The sequence below is a fragment of the Dipodomys ordii genome, unplaced genomic scaffold (assembly GCF_000151885.1).
Source record: "Dipodomys ordii isolate 6190 unplaced genomic scaffold, Dord_2.0 Scaffold96, whole genome shotgun sequence".
Lineage (NCBI taxonomy): Eukaryota > Metazoa > Chordata > Mammalia > Rodentia > Heteromyidae > Dipodomys > Dipodomys ordii.
Genome location: NW_012267312.1, coordinates 1,127,192 through 1,144,398, shown reverse-complemented (window position 1 = coordinate 1,144,398; position 17,207 = coordinate 1,127,192). Strand labels below are relative to the sequence as shown.

The 17,207-nt window shown below is 34.0% G+C and overlaps 1 protein-coding gene across 1 annotated transcript in view; it reads left to right on the top strand.

Annotated features, from left to right (window-relative positions):
- Positions 1-17,207, top strand: part of LOC105993437 (dystrophin-like) — a gene marked incomplete at its 3' end in the record, with an annotated part of 1,816,642 nt that overhangs the window by 679,855 nt on the left and 1,119,580 nt on the right. Inside the window, 1 exon segment of the mRNA XM_013026710.1 lies at positions 16,592-16,679. Coding sequence (XP_012882164.1) covers positions 16,592-16,679 — 88 coding nt within the window.

Sequence of the window (17,207 nt, the reverse complement as noted above, 5' to 3'; positions counted from 1 at the left end):
TGAGAAAGTCACATGTAATATTATGAATAAGCTCTGCTTTATCATTCTAGCATTCATCACAAACCTTAAAATATATTTTACTACTATAAATACAACAATATCTGAAATATAACCATATGTTTGACTGTATAGTGGGATATTTTGCAGAGCAACAGCCAAAAATGATACTCTGTGAGAAAGTAATGTATTCTTTAGGCTACTCACAATAGAGACATAGTTCATACATAGTTCTTCTTAGAGTTGACTACTTACATTTATAAAATGGAAAGATTTTAAATTTATTGTAGTTTTATAAAATATATTGTTACTAGCATTATACAGTTTCAAAAGAGAAAATGTAATGTTTTAGTTCTAAAACAGAAAGATATATACAATAAATGCAAAATAAGTAAAATGTCTTCACAGAATATGTTTATTTGAAGGTTAAATCTATGTTATAATTTTGAGAGCAGTATTATAAGTAGATTATTACCTGGAAAAGATAAATTCTAATTAAGTTTCAAAGATCATATGATATATTCCAACACTGAAAGTGTGAGGTACAGTGGGCATTTCATTGGCTAATTATTTTTTTATTGATTTGATTTGTATATTTATCTGTTTGCCATTCTATTTTAAATCTTAAAACAGCTTTGGTCAAATGGTAAAATTGAGTCCCAGCAGTTTAGAAACATAAATTCAAAAATTTCTGTTATCTTGTGGTTACCTAGAAACAACTTACTTTTAATTAATAGTGTCAACACAACAGACTGAAAGTGCTAAAAATGGTACCACATTGTATACATGGTTTTCTGATACCTGTGAGTCACCTTTATCAACTTGAACTCACATTTTCTGGAATAACAGCATCATCCTTAATTGCCTACTAAAATAGGACATGAAATGATTTAGTGAGGCATTTCTTTCTTGCTAAATATAATGTATATGTATTAAAATCCTTGAGAGAAATGCATAGTAATGATGATGGATATGCAGTTCAGGTGTACATTAATGTTCTTAACTTCCCATCTGTCAGTTTGTGTAAGCTATTTTGAACTCATGGGAGGCCCATCTCATGAACTTGAGTGGTATTAATTCATCTTTAGGTCTCCATTAAAAATGGCTAATGACTAAATGTTACCAACTCTTTTCTTCTTCACTTGATTTCTTTATTTCTGTCTTTAGAGTATGTATCGCCAGTAATAATATTGGTAGATCATTGATAAGTTCGGTTTCTTCTATTTTCAAATATGAAACTTTTAAACTCAAACACATTTTTTCTTTCTCTGTTGCCCATATGGTTTTATTCATATACTGAACAAAATATACTAGCTTAAAGGTACAACTCTAGGGGAAATTTCTATTTGAAGTATGGTCCCTAGACAAAAAATAATGACATTATGTGGGAGCTTGTTTGAGATGAAAACTTTCAGACTGAGTGAACTGGATTCTATATCTGAACAAGCTCCACATATTATTTGTATACATATAGAGATTTGATTATCACAATTTTAAGACATAGTTTTTGGTTGTCACCATAATTCTTAACTGGTTCATCTTTTGTTCTATACAGGTCATCAATAGCTTACAAATATTTAGCTGAATTAACAGATCCTAGTTACTCAAATTTTTGAAAATAGCATGTGCTAATGTAAAGTAGTAGTAACAACAAAAACTTAACCTGTTCTACCTATTGATGTAATAAGCTGACTGAGAATCAGGAACTGTACAAAATTCTATTAAAGTCTTCTTATCAAGCTATTAGGATCGACAGGTTGGACTTTTCTGGGATCTATGCTTGTTTATGTATATACCAATTCAACATTCTTTTTTTGGTGATAAAGATGTTTGAACTTGGTGCCTCTCATATGTATAAGGCAGATTATTTACCACCTGAGTCACACGTTTTCCTCTGGTTAGTTTTAGATTTTTGGGGCTTGGGTGTTGTCCCTGTGCTGTTCAGCTCAAGGCGAGCACTCTACCACTTGAGCCACAGCACCACTTCCGGTTTGCTGGTGGTTAATTGGAGGTAAGAGTCTCACAGTCATTCCTGACAGGGCTGGCATTGAAGCACAATCCTCAGATTTCAGCCTCCTGAGTAGCTAGGATTACAGACATGAGCCACTGGTGCCCAGATAATTTTAGTTTATATATATATATATATATATATATATATATATATGGTAAAAATGTTGTACAGAGGGTTACTTTTACATGAGTATGGTAGTGAGTACATTTTGTAGCAAGCATTGTTACCTCCACCTTTGTTTTCCCCCTACCATCACTTCCCTCCCCACCTCCCCAAATCCTCCTGCCCCCCCCCAACATTGTAAAATTTGTTTTCAACATAGTGTCCTGTACATCTCATTGTCACAATGAGTCAGCCTGTATCCACATTTAAGCGTTCCCCAATATCCCTTCTGCTCCACAAATTGTAAAAATGTATATTCAAGGTGCAGAACACTGGCATCAAGTCCAGTGAGAACAGGGGTTTTACTGTGGGTGAAAAACATAAAAGAATCACATAGTGCATTGTAAGTACATTAAAAACACTAGGCAGAAAGAAAAAAAAACACTTGTATCCCTGTCTTGGGGTATATTTTGCTTAACATTATCTCATGTGGTCATATGTACATAGCCTTTGACCTTCTCTGCTTGTCCTAGACATGTACTAGTCATTACAAACAAGGGAAACCATGGGACCTATGTTTCTTTGGGCCTGGCTTAATTCACTTAATATATTTTTTTCCAAGTCTTTCCATTTTCTAACAAATGAGGCAATGCCATTCTTTCTTATGGAGGCATAGAACTCCATTATATATATAGCACTTTTCCTTGATCCATTCATCTACTGAGGGGCATCTGGGTTGGTTCCATATCTTAGATATGGTCAATAATACTGTCATAAACATGGTTGTGCTGGTAGCTTTGGTATGACCTTGTTGGTGATCATTTGGGTAAATGCCCAAAAGTAGGACTGCTGGGTCAAAAGGGAGCTCTATGTGGAGTCTTTTGAGGAAGCTCCATACTGCTTTCCAGAGTAGTAGAACAAATTTACACTCCCACCACAATGCAGTAGGGTTCCCTTTTGACCACATCCCCTCCAGCATCTGTTGTTACTATATTTCTTGATTATAGCCATTCTAACTGGGGTGAGGTGGAATCTCAAGGTTGCCTTGATTTGCATTTCTTTTATGGCTAGAGAAGTTAAGCATTTCTTCATGTGTCTATTGGCCATTCTTATTTCCTCCTCAGAGAAGTCTCTCTTTATGTCTTTAGCCCGTTTATTAATCGGGCAGTTGTTTTTTTCAGGATTTGTTGTTGGGGGATTTAGTTTTTTGGGTTCTAAGTATATTTTAGATATGAGACCCTGGTCTGTTGTATGGCAAGTGAAGATCTTCTCCCAATCCATGGGCTTTTGTTGATCCTGCTAGCTATGTCAGTTACTTGAGCTGATGGGAAACTTTGGCAAAGTAGCAGGGTATAAAATTAACCCTCAGAAATCAATGGCTTTCTTGTACGCTAATAATGAAAGAGTGTGGCTGAAATTAGGAAAGCAACCCCTTTTGTAATAGTCCCACAAAAAATAAAATACTTAGGAATTAACTTAACAAGGAGGTGAAGGACCTGTATGACGAAAACTTTAAAAACCTGAAAAGAAAATTAAAGCAGAACTAAGTAAATAGAAAAACGTCCCATGCTCCTGGATTGGGAGGATTAACATTGTGAAAATGGCAGTACTGCAAAGGCTATCTACAAATTCAATGTGATAACTATCAATATCCCCACCTCATTCTTCAATGAAATAGAAATAGAAGAAGCAATCCAAAAATTCATATGGAACATATGTAAAAAGAACAGCACTGGAGGAATATCAATTCCAAATTTCAAGCTCTACTACAAAGCTGTAGTAATCAAAACAGCTTGATACTAGCACAAGAACAGACCTGAGGACCAGTGGAATAGGACTGAAGACCCAGAAATGAACCCACAGACCTATAGCCACCTAATCTTTCACAAGGGAGCTAAAGAAATAGAATGGAAGAAAGACAGCCTCTTCAGTAAATGGTGATGGCAAAATGGGTTAATCACTTGTAGAAAATTAAAGCTAGATCTGTATCTATCACCCTGCACCAGAATCAACTCCAAATAGCTCAAAGACCTCAAAGTCAAAGCAGATTCCATGAAAACATTACAGGAAGGAATAGGAGAACCTCTAGGGCTCCTTGGAACAGGCCAGGATTTTAAGAGACCCAGAGCACAACAAATCAAAGAAAGGTTGGACAAATGGTATTGCATAATTTTAGATTTTGTCCCATGCTTTTTGCCTAGCTCAGCATTAGACCTCAATCCTTATATCTATGTCCCCAAGGTAGCTGAGAACATAGATAAACAACAGCTTGTTTGTTAAGATTGAGCCTCCTTTTTTTTTTTTTTTTTGGCCAAGGCTAGCCTCTCATTGTGATCTTCCCCTTATCTGTCTCCTGAGTAGCTGAAAATATAGGCACAAACCACCATGACTTGCCTCCAAATTAACTTTTTACAAGGGCCCCATGAGAAATTTTTAGGTCAGTTAATTGTTCCTTATCTCCCATTCTTCTACTTGAGGATATACTTGAGAAGATCAACAGAGGAAAACTCCATCTCCCAAATAGAAATTATGAAAAAGTAGGTTGGTTAAAGCTTACGAGAGCATTGAACAGACCAGAATGAAATATTTACCATCCAAAGTAAGGTACCCATGCTTATTTATCTGCTTTTGTAACTTAATCTTTGTGCTCTTCTGCGCTCCTTTTCCCCTGCTTCACATATTATTTTTTGTTCCTTTCCATGATCTCACTGTGAACTCTGAAATCCTTTCAAGAGAAGTCCTATTCTATGTATACATTTTATTAGTACCTGGGAACCAGCTTTTATACTCTCAGGAACACTACTGTGACTAATGGCTCTTTATACTCACTCTGTTAAACTTAATTTCTACACTTGCAAGGGTCAATTCTGAAGATACTACCTATCAAAAAATTTTCTTTTGCTCCAATTCAGACCTAGTGGCCATTAAGAGACTCTATTAATCTGTTTATACTCATGAAATTCTCCTTTCCCCAGGCTTATGGGATAGCAAGTATTTATCAGCTTATTGTAGCATTTTATTAATTGTATTATGTTATTTTCCCATTGAAGACTTTGCTAGGAGTTTCACAGTGTTCTCCAATGAAATAGTGCATTTGTCTAGCTTATCTCAAAATCTGTGTGCGATATCCTGATACCTTAAAAATCTGTTTCCCTTATATCATGACATTTCCGTACAACTCTATTTCTTTTCTTTTTTTCGGGGGGGGCGGTCGTGGGGCCTGAACTCTCGGCCTGGGCGCTGTCCCTCAGCTCTTCAGCTCAAAGCTAGCACTCTCCCACTTGAGCCACAGTGCCACTTCCGGCTTTTTCTTTTTTTCTTATGTGGTGCTGAGGAATCGAACCCAGGGCCTCATGCACACAAGGCAAGCACTCTACCACTGAGCCACCTTCCCAGCCCCGCTACTCTATTTCTTAAATAACATACTTTAACAGAGGCATGAGTACTCCTTTGTAAGTATCTTAATCATGTCTAGTAAATCTTTTCCTTTTATCTAAAGTATTTCAGGATTCTGTGGACTTCCAAAACTTTTTTCCCAAAATTCTCAGTTGATACCTTTGGCTTCTACTTGAGCTAAAGTATTATTTTTCAAATATCTTCTATCTGTCTGTCTGTATGTCTGTCTGTCTAGCTATCTAGCTATCTAGCTTCATTTAGCTTCATAGACTCTTACCTTCCAGCTGACTCGATGGAAGATACTATGCTTTACCTACTCAAGCTTAATACATCTGTGTGCTGTCAGTATCAACACTATGAACCAAGATATTCACTTCATATAACTGTTTATCTATACCTTCAATCTATTCCTATTTTCTGAGTCTGTATTATCACCATTAAATTTACTACTTTTACATTTTAGAGAAAAATATTACAAAAACCAACCTGCACATATTTTTGTTTCTTATCATACTCAGGTTTTAGGACTACATTTTACTAGCCAGTTTACATTCCATGTGATTCTCAATTCCCTTGGGTTATCAGATATATACTATGAGGCACTTATTAGCCTTGTTACTTTTTTGACCATTAAAGAAACCATTTTACTTTAGTACTGTTAATTTCCATAGTCTTCTTATTTATTTTCTGGATATGTTTTTTTTTCCATTCAAATAACATCTTACTTGTAACTACCCCCATACTTATATCTTCGGCTCATAACTTTTCCTTAAAACACAGTCCAGTGTATATAACTGGATATATTCAACCTGTAATAAAACAGAATGTAGTTTTATTGTTTTATAGTTTTTTGGGGGTATTCAGTATTGAAAATGAATTAGAAACTTAATTTGAAAAAGCCTATCAGTTGCAGTGGCACATGCCTGTAATCCTTGTTAGTCAGGAAGCTGAAATTTCAGGATGGTGGTTCCAGGCCAGAGCAAATAGGAAAGTCCGTGAGACTTTTATCTTCAGTTAATCACAGAAAAAGACAGAAGTGGAGTTGTGGTATACTACTATCCTTAAGCAGAAAAGCTCAGGAATAGCACCCAGGCCCTAAGTTCAAGCCCCAAGACAGGAACATTTTTCTAAAATCCTAATATACAAATTTTCATTGAATATTTGCCTGAAAACTTAAACCTCATTTTCATCCTACTTCACATTTATTATTACTCTTTTCTTTCACCCTTTCAGCAGACTGAACTGAAAATATAACAGCTAAGTAGGTCATTTAGATTTTCCTCTTTTCTCTCTTAATAGCTCTTGAAAATTTCAAAATTCACTCTATTCATTTCTCAGGACCTTGATTAACGCTAATGTCATTGTTTGTGTCTGCTTAAGATGATAATCTCCTAACTGGTCCACTCAGCTTTTATAATTGTATTTCTGTGTATGTGTCCACATCACCTCTGCCAAAGTGAACTTATTAAAACCTAAGTATGGTCCTGTTATATTTCTGTTTATAGTGATTTGAGAGAGAACAAAAAGCAGTAGGAAATGATGGCTCAGCCCCTCATGTAGGCGTATGAATTCCTAGATGCTGCCCCATTACTTTCAGTTACTTTTACTGTTCTTCCATTGAATAAGAACAGTTTTTAGGGATGCCAATACTAGATGAGACCACTCTGTAAACTACCGCTGTATAATCATTTCCAAATACAGCCAAGAATTTGCAAGCCACTCAAAATGACAAAATATCCCCCATCTTCACTAATAGGACAGATTATTTTTAACAATCATAGTTTTAAGCCATTCTACATTCTTCCTACTTTCTAGATAAATTATGAAACAACCAGTTGTAGAACAACCCTCAGTTCTTTATGACACCTGTGGAAAACACAACCCTGCTTCCATGAGCCCCACATCATCTAACTCAAGATCAACGAAGCACTTTTTTGTCCCCCTGTACTCAGGCTTGATCAGGGCCTTGTGGTCTTGCCTGGCTTTGGTACTCATAGCTTCCACTTGAAATTCCCCTTTAGCTCTTGTTCCTTAATGGTTAGCTGGAGAGAGGTGCTTCTCAGATTCTCTGCATGATCTGGCTTCTAACTATTATCTTCAGTTCTCAGTCTCCTAAAAAGCTATATTTGTAGCTCCAAGCCACTGGTACTAGGTGTAAAAATCACTTTCTAACATGCTCTTAGACCCTTACACTCAGTTCTTTATCACATGCCCTCTTTTTACTACAAGAAAATCCGTTTATTTATTTTTTTTAAGTTTCCAGTATATGTTTGCTGGTCTCTGGCTGAAAGGTAATGATTGACAAGGTCACCGTCTCCCTGTTGCTCTCATGAAGCCTGCAATGATCTGATTTCCTGTTTACTTTCGCAAACTGATTTCTAGTGACCATTTCATTAACATGATTATTGGGTTTGTTCAAATCAGGGGCTGAAATTTAAGTGGTTTTGTTGATGGTGTTTATTTTTTAAATGTAGCATAGTTTCTGGTACATATCCCAAACATATTTGAATATAGGAAGAAATATTTTTTGACAGTCCATAGTCACATTTAGAGAAAAGCCCTGTTAATAATTTGAAGGACATAACTTCTGAATAAACGTTTGGGTGAGTAAATTTCTTTCTATCACAGGGTAAAGCTTCATTACAGGATGTTAAGTGAATTGAAAATTAATTGCTTTGTTAGGACCATAGGGAATCTAGAATTTACTTTCATATTATGAAACAATATCATGAAAGGACAAAGCTTTTAAGAGATGCCACTATAGGAGAAAGCAAGCTCACAAAGGAATTTTAATCATCTTATTGAAGAATTAGTAAACTTCTATTTTTTGTATAATTCATTTATTTTACTATTATCTTTTTCAATTTATATTGCCCTTTATTTTGTACCTTAAGTTACATATTTTAGGACTCATAATTTCTTTATGATCTCTGATATACTTTATGAGCCCATGTCTTATTTTATAGTGCAAAGATTATTTATGAAAAAATTATTCCTGATACCTCTTTGAAAGTATATAGCCTTTATGTGAAATTGACTGTAAATATTTTAGAATATGATCAATAACTTCTAAACCTATGTCATATATATTGAATAGCATATCTGATACCTTGATGTAAGTAAAATATTAAAACTTGTGTTTTATGTGAATAATTTTAATGTTGACATAGTTATATATATATATATATATATATACACACACACACACACAGAGTTATACATGGTAAGCAGAGATACATAGAGAAGCCAACAAACACAGAGAAGCTGAAGTACTTTCCTAAGTAAACAGGATTCAATAATGGTAATATCAAGGGTAGATATGTTTCAATAAATTTATTGACTTCAAGGAGCTAGTTGCACTATTCAGACTTAATGTTTCTGAAGCATTGTACTTGGCAAAGAAAATAGAAACATTGATAAAAAGCTGTATGGTTATAAGGATTAAAAACTGACTATAGATATTAATAACAATAATAAAATTTGCATATAAAATGGATGAAGAGTAATCAGATGATGTGTTGATGGATATATAGAACAGTCTATTCTTTTATTTTTATCTATTTATTTTGTCGGTTGTGGGGCTTTGGGACCTGGGTTGTCCCCAAGCTCTTCAGCTCAAGGCTAATGCCCTACCACTTTGAGCCACAGTGCCACTTCTAATTTTCTGGTGGTTAATTAGAGATAAGAATCTCACAGACTTTCTTGCCTGGGCTGACTTTGAAACATTATATATATATATATATATATATATATATATATATATATATATATATATATATGCATCCATATATACATGTGTCTATGTAAGGAGACAGAAATAGAGTGGAATTAAAAAATCATAGACATTGTTGTTTTTAATGTACTATGTGATTTTTTTGTTTCTTTTGTACGTTCTTCCCCCATGGTATAACCCCTGTTTTTCCTGTATTTGATTCCAGTGCCCTGCATCTTTTATATACATTTTTCTAAATTGGGGCGGGGAAGGGAAATAACAAAATGCTGAAACAAGGATACAGGTTGACCCATTGTAACAATGAGATGTACATGACACAGTGTTGAAAACAAATTTACAATTTGCAGGGCGTGGGGAGGGAAGTGTTGTGGATGTAGGGAGGGAAGGTATGGTAGGGGAAAAACAAAGGAGGGGTAACAATGCTTGATAGGAAATGTACTTACTATCTCACTTCTGTAACTGTTGCCCTTTTGTACAGTATTTTTAAAATAAAAAATATTTTAATAAGTTTTTTATTGTGAAAATACTGTACAGAGGGGTTACAATCACATGAGCAAGGTGATGAGTACATTTCCTATCAAGCATTGTAGCCTCCTCCTTTGTTTTTCTCCTACCATCCATTTGCTCCCACTCCACAACTACATCCCCCCCACCCCCCACCTAAATTGTAAAGTTCGTTTTTTTGACATAGCGTCTTGTACATTTCATTGTTGCAATGGGTCAATCTGTATCCTTATTTAAACAATTTGCTTTTTCCCTTCCGCTCCCCAAATTATACCAACATCAAATACAGTGAAAACAAGGGTTATACCGTGGGGGAGGGACATACAAAGCAACAAAGAAATTAAAATAAAAATATTAAGAAAAGATCATAGTCATGAAAGATCAAAAAAAAGATTTATTATGTCTCAATTAATTATATATGGTACTCTTGTTTTCCATTTTGCTAATTGTTCATTATAATGATCAGGATATAGGCTAGAGAATAGGATGATATGTCTAGATCTTAATCTAGTATGTAGTTTCTAAGAGTCTTATTTAATACAGCCTTACTTTACTTAGCTTCTACAATCATTCCCATGACCAGCTTTTGTAACTGCCCTGTATATAATTATCTGAGTTTGTTATGGACTTAAACTTTACATCAAACTCCTGGATCAGGAAAGGAGACCAAATATTATATATGGAAATACTATACTATCATAGATCATGGCATCATTATGTATTGACTATGTAGTAAGCATGCTTTTAGACACTAGAAATAGTGTGAAGAAACTTTCCAGTAGGTAAGATTTTAATATATAAAACATAATGGATGTTAACGATAGATTGTAAGGAGGAAAAAAAGAGGAATGAGTAAATGAGTAACCAGTAAATACATGTGTGTATAACCTTAGTGATAATGTGCTACTGAATTCAAGATAAGAAATTTACCTGAGGATAGAAAATTTCAGACATAGAGGAAGAGTAGGTACATAGCCCCATATCAGGAATATGTCTATCATGTCAAGAAATAAGAAAGTAAATGGCTGAAGAAGAATAACCAAGGTGTGTACGAGTTTTCAGAAGGAGTAGGGAGGTTAAAATCAGGCCATGGTTTTAGTAGGTACTTGGGCTATAAGGAATTTAGCTGAAACACCGGTTGTGACTTATTCTCTCTGCTACCTTCAGAACATACCAACAGAGCACAAAAATATATGTGTGTATCTATGTGCATATACATATATATTTGCATGTATATCTATAGAGATATATAGATATATGCTTTATGTGGATATAAGGATGGAATCCAGAACTTTGTGCATGCTAGATAAGTGTACTACCAATGAGCAATATCCACAGCCCTTAGTATACTTTTGAATATTGACAGCCCACAAAGATTATGAGATACTTGGACTAACAGTGAACATAATAATAGCATCTCTTGAGATGTTTGAGATTGGAGAAGATGGGAATAATTTTAGTTATAAGCAGAGCTGAGAACCACACCCAGGGCCTAACTCCTAGAATGCAATTATTCTACAATTGAACTACTTCCCCAGCACAATAGTATTTTCTGAGTGACTGTGGGCTTTATAAGCAAGAGAAGGTTCAAGAAGGATTCTGATTTCTTGAAGAAGTTATTTTGGGGTTTAGACCTGAACAAGTATAGATCGAGTCCTGGGATACTTCAAACTTAAAGCTCAGGGAGATGATTAAGAACCAACATAGGAGATTAAGGAGAAAGACATCTATCAAAGTCAGAGGAAGTTTTGTGTGTAAATAGTCAAGACAGCCATATTAAGAAATGCTTTTAAGAAAAAGAAGTTCTTGGAGTCAACTTTTGTTGAGTAAATTGAGAACTGGGAGCCATTGAATATACTAATCTGGAAGCCAATGGTAACATGGCTAATTGAAAGTTTGGTGGAACTGGAAACAAAAACTATGAGGGCTAGCTTATTCTGTTTCTGTTTTTATTTTCATTTGGTTTTGGTAATATCCAAATTTTATTGTAATATTTATTGTGGAATATCATATTCCTCCTTTGTTTACATACGTCTCCTAGAAAGTTACTTTCTAGCAATGTCTTTCTCTTCATACTTTATGTTTCTGATGTAGATTTATACTTTTTTGTATGTTTATGCACATTTATATGAGAAACTGGATAAGACAGAGACATTAGGAACCATTGATCCAAAGTATTTTAAAACTAAAGTCCATATACAACATTTTAGGATTAATATATGAGTGGACAGATCTCAAGTGAAAGCATTTTTAATGATTTTAAGTCAACTTTCTTAAACTGATTTAAAATACAGTTATCTGCATATTTTCTCCCATTTCTAGAAGCAAGGTACTCTACTCCACATTTTTATAACTTAAAAAATTATCTTTAAAAATATCACATGCTACATTATAAATATGTTAGAAACAATAGCAATAAAGAAAAAAAGATGTTTGTGTCTCTATCTTGGGGTTCATTTTCTTATCATCTTATATGGTCATATAAAGACTTTTGGTTTTTCTTGCTTGTTCTACACATGTACTAGTTATTGCAAATAAGGGAAACCATGGGACCTACGTTTCTTTGGACCTGGCTTACTTGACTTAATATATTTTGTTTCCAAGTCTTTACATTTCCTAACAAATGAGGCAATTTCATTCTTTCTGATGGAGGCATAGAATTCCATTGTGTGTGTGTGTGTGTGTGTGTGTGTGTGTGTGTGTATGTGGTATATGTGGTATATATGTATGTATGTATATATATATACATACATACATATATACCACATTTTCTTGATCCATTCATCTACTGAGGGCATCTGGATTTGTTCATATTTTTGCTATGATAAATAATGCTGTGATAAACATAGTTATGCTGGTAACCTTAGTATGGTCTTGTTTGCGATCGTTTGGGTAAATGCCCAAAAGTGGGATTGCTTGGTCATAGGGGAGCTCTATGTGGAGCTTTGTATGTTCCTCGCCCACGGTATAACCCCTGTTTTCACTGTATTTGATATCAGTGCCCTGCATCTTGTATATATACACTTCTCTAATTCGGTGAGGGGAAAGGAGAAAACAAAGTGCTTAAATAAGGATACAGGATGACCCATTGGAACAATGAGATGTACAAAATACGATGTTGAAAACGAACTTTACAACTTCGGCGGTGGGGGAGGGTAGTTGTGAAGGTGGGAGGGAAGGGATGGTAGGGGGAAAACAAAGGCGGAGACAACAATGCTCAATAGGAAATGTCCTCATTACCGTGCTCATGTAACTGTAACCCCTCTGTACAGCAATTTTACAATTAAAAAAATGTAAAAAAGTTTAAGTTGTTGTACAAAGGGATTTCAATTCAATATGTTGGTTTAGTGTACAATGCATGTTGATCAATGTCATCCCTTTCATTGCTCTACTGTTGTGTCTACTATTTTCTTCTTTTTAACATTATTGAGATTATGTCTAATTAGAATGATGACATATTCTAGGTTTTATGATATAATATTAGTTTATGTCATGCCGTTATCTCTATATTAATAATTCCTATCTCCCCTACTTACTAGAAACATTGTTTTACCTTATATGGTAAGTTATGTGAAAATCCTTTCTTAGCTTCCTCAGAACCTTTGGATGGTAGGGATCTTTATTGTTAATTTTACATAAAAACCGTTGAGGCTCAGAAAGTTTGAATGACTTTACTGAGGTCAAAAATCTAAGACACAGTAAGAAGGACTCAAGCTAGTTGACAAAAGACAGAACCATTTTTCTCAATGATCTTCTTGCTCATCTTTTGCTACTTTAATTTTAGTACTTTAATCAACCATCTGTAACTGCCTAAAACTTAGTATTCTCTGGACCCTTCATTGCCTGTTCATTTCAAGGTCTATTTATGCTCAAAATCCTCTTCCTTTTCCAATAATCTGTTTTAGTGTGATGCAATCTTACAGAATCTAGATGCCAAATGAAAGTTGACAAATATTACAAATTTTATTGACAGATATTAATGGTTACATCCTAGGCCTTTGTCTCAATGTAAAATAAGTAGTCTGTGTATAGTATTCATATGGAAACTTTCAGATAGAAATCCACCAATGAACTGCCCCTGTATGTTGTGCATCAACAAGTATTCTTTTTTTCCCCCTTGTACTGGGACTTGAACAGAGAATCTTGCACATTCTTGGTTGGCTTACTCATCTGTCACTCTGTTACTTGAGTCATGCCTCTACCTGGATTTTGCTGGTTATTTTGGAGCTGAAAAATCACAGACAGTTTTGCTCAGATCTCAGACACCAAAAGAGCTCAAATTAGAGATATCCAACTCCAGACATTCCTTCTAATATATTGCTGCCCATGATGACTTAACAATAGGTAAATATTTTGGTATCCCTGACTTTATCTACAATGAAAATTCACTTTTGCTTTGGGTTGTATTTTAATATTCTAATACAATACTTTTTCAATGAAATACTCTTTTAAAAAGTCCATGAGACTCTTATCTACAATCAACCACCAAAATCTAGAAGTGGAGTTGTGGTTGGAGTGATAGAGTGCTAGCCTTCAACAAAAAATCTCAGGGACAGTGCCCAGTCGCTGAGTTTAAGCCTCAAGACTACATACGCACACACACCACACACACACACACACACACACACACACACACATACACATACACATACGCACACGCACAGGCACATATATGAGGGCTTGGAATGTGGCTTAGTGGTAAAGTGCTTGCCTAGCATGCATGAAGCCCTGGGTTTGATTCCTTAGTTCCACATACACAGAAAAAGCCAGTAGTGGTACTGTGGCTCAAGTGGTAGAGTTGCAGCCCCAGGATTGGCAAAAAAAGACTACACACACACACACAAATGCACACACACAAACACACACACACATTTGAAAGAGAATTCAATGTGAAAGCATCAGATTTGTGATTAATTTATTGATGTTGTTTTCTCTTGCACAAAATGGAATAATACAATGTTAGTTCATTCTGTCTCATAATTAATATGATATGTGTTTGAAATTAAGGGCATAAATTGTGATTTGTAGATAAAAGAATTTGGCTTTAATATAGTTAGACTGATGTTTTTCTTATAAACCTGGTTTGCTTTTCTTACTGGTCAAACCAAGAGTACTGCTAATATTCCAGAGATTGTTGTTTTGTTGTTATGGGGGTTATTATTCTTATTATTTATATTAGAATAAGTGAAACAGTATGGTTAGCAAATTGAGATTTTAAAGCCCAATTATTACTCCTGAGATATGCAAATACGAGCTTGTTTCTCTGTTAGCATTACTAATTGATTATTTCATTAGATTCTTAGGAAAAGATTATGATTGGGACATTTGTTAATTTATATCCATTATTTATGAATGCCATATGGTGTTTTGATTCTTCTCCTAATGTAAGTTCATGTTAAAATAATCAAATTTTACTCTAGTCTAATAGAAGGCACTCTGATAAGAAGTATAACTAAAACTTATAACTTAAAGAACAGCAGCTACCATAATTTGAGGTCATGGTTGTGGCTTCAGTATTGTTTCTTTGTCTCATCATTTACTTTGCCTGATGTAGATTAAATAGGAACATGCAAAATCTTCCTTTCTCTTAGTATTTGCAAATATTACAGATTTACTTAAATATGTCGATTCCTTTTTGATATTCTCAGAGCATATTACTAATAAAACTTTGTTTTAATGGACAACACCCGTAACTAAAAGAAATGTGTTTCTCAATTAGCTGCCAAGCAGGAAATTAACACCACAAAAGTTAAGGCATTGAGGGAATATGAATTTCAGAGCTTCATCTGGAATCTTACTCTTACCTAGATGCTATTTATGGCTGCTTTAATTCCATGGTCTCTAAAATTGAACCATTTTCCTTTGTCCACATGTTTGAGGAAACAAGTCATTGTTGTATCTGTGAACATGAAATTAAAGATAACTGGGAACTCTTCACCTTACTATATTATAGGCTTTCTTTTTCTGAAAGCAATTATGTTCTAGTCAAATAATTCATTTTATTATAATCATATATATTTTAATAAAGATAGTTATACTAATATGCAGTTCTCCACTTTGGTTTAAAGATATTATTTCTGTAGAGCTATTATTAACTTCACTCAGAAATATAAAGTTTGTTAATTTAAATAATATTGTATTTGTTGTTCAAAAACTATTTCTGATTATAAAGAGTAGAAAAATAATTTAGAAAGCTCTGTATTTGGATTTGTTTTTCCTTGGAAGTAGGAGTACTTTCATTATTTTAGTCCCCAATATTAAAATATACTTTTCTGCTAAATTATTTATGCTCTTGTCCTTTTTCTAATTTATATATTTCTGGATTTTTGGTTTTCTTTCTGGCACTAAATAAATGTATGTTTGCAGGAAGAAGTATCATGGTACATCTTTAAAATATGAATTTTAATTATCAAATATTTTATCGTTCATTGTTATGATTTGCTTTTTCATTCCCTTTTGGTAGTGCTTCATTGCACTGTATCAGAAACTATTGTGTAAAAGAAGTGAATGAATCTATGTAATATTTCTTGAAATGTAAGTCATCACTTGTTTTCTATAACTATTTTTCATATTTTTCTTCATTTATAAAAGTTTGCTTTTAAAATTAAAGAAGAAGAAGTTAAGAATAGAAATATCAATATTAGCAATTCAGAATGAAAATGGCATGTGCTTTCATTGCAATTTTAATGCTTCAGGTGTCATAATTGTTGACAATCAGATCTTCAGATCATATGATAAACTAATAGAGTGAAGTATCATAAGAGTTGAGAGGGAAAACCAAAGTTATGATTAATGTAGAAATTCACAATGCTTGTATTGAAATACTTACCTTTGCTTTCATGTTGCAGGCCATAGAGCGAGAAAAAGCCGAGAAGTTCAGAAAACTGCAAGATGCCAGCAGATCAGCTCAGGCACTGGCGGAACAGATGGTGAATGGTAATTACATGGAGTTGATTTAGATAATCTTCTTAGGGATTTGATAAGCACATAGGTTCATATTTATCAGCTGAATTATGTCAGACAAGCACTTCTTGAATGCAAATTCAAATTAAGAGGGTTTGGATTTTTGTATTATTCTTTCTTAATTCTATAGAAATTATCAGGGTAAATTTAATTTGAGTACATAGGTAGAAAATGGGTTGTGGTAGACTCTTTCATCATTCTGATCTAAAGAAATAAATTCACATGCAAAGCGTGTTAGCAGTTATCCAAATTATGTAAAGAAAACAAATTTTGTGTAAATAATTGGTAATGAAAACAATTATACAATGTAAGTAAAAAAAGATTATAATCTGTCTTAAATAATTTTACTAATATATTTCAAAACAAATTAAATTGTGTGGAAGTACTTATCTTCCAATAATATATTTTTTATTTCTGATGTGGCTTCTTTCTATTTAAAATTTTTTAAAAATGGTTTCTTTCATTTAACATTTATTTTCAAATTAATTTTTGCATGACATA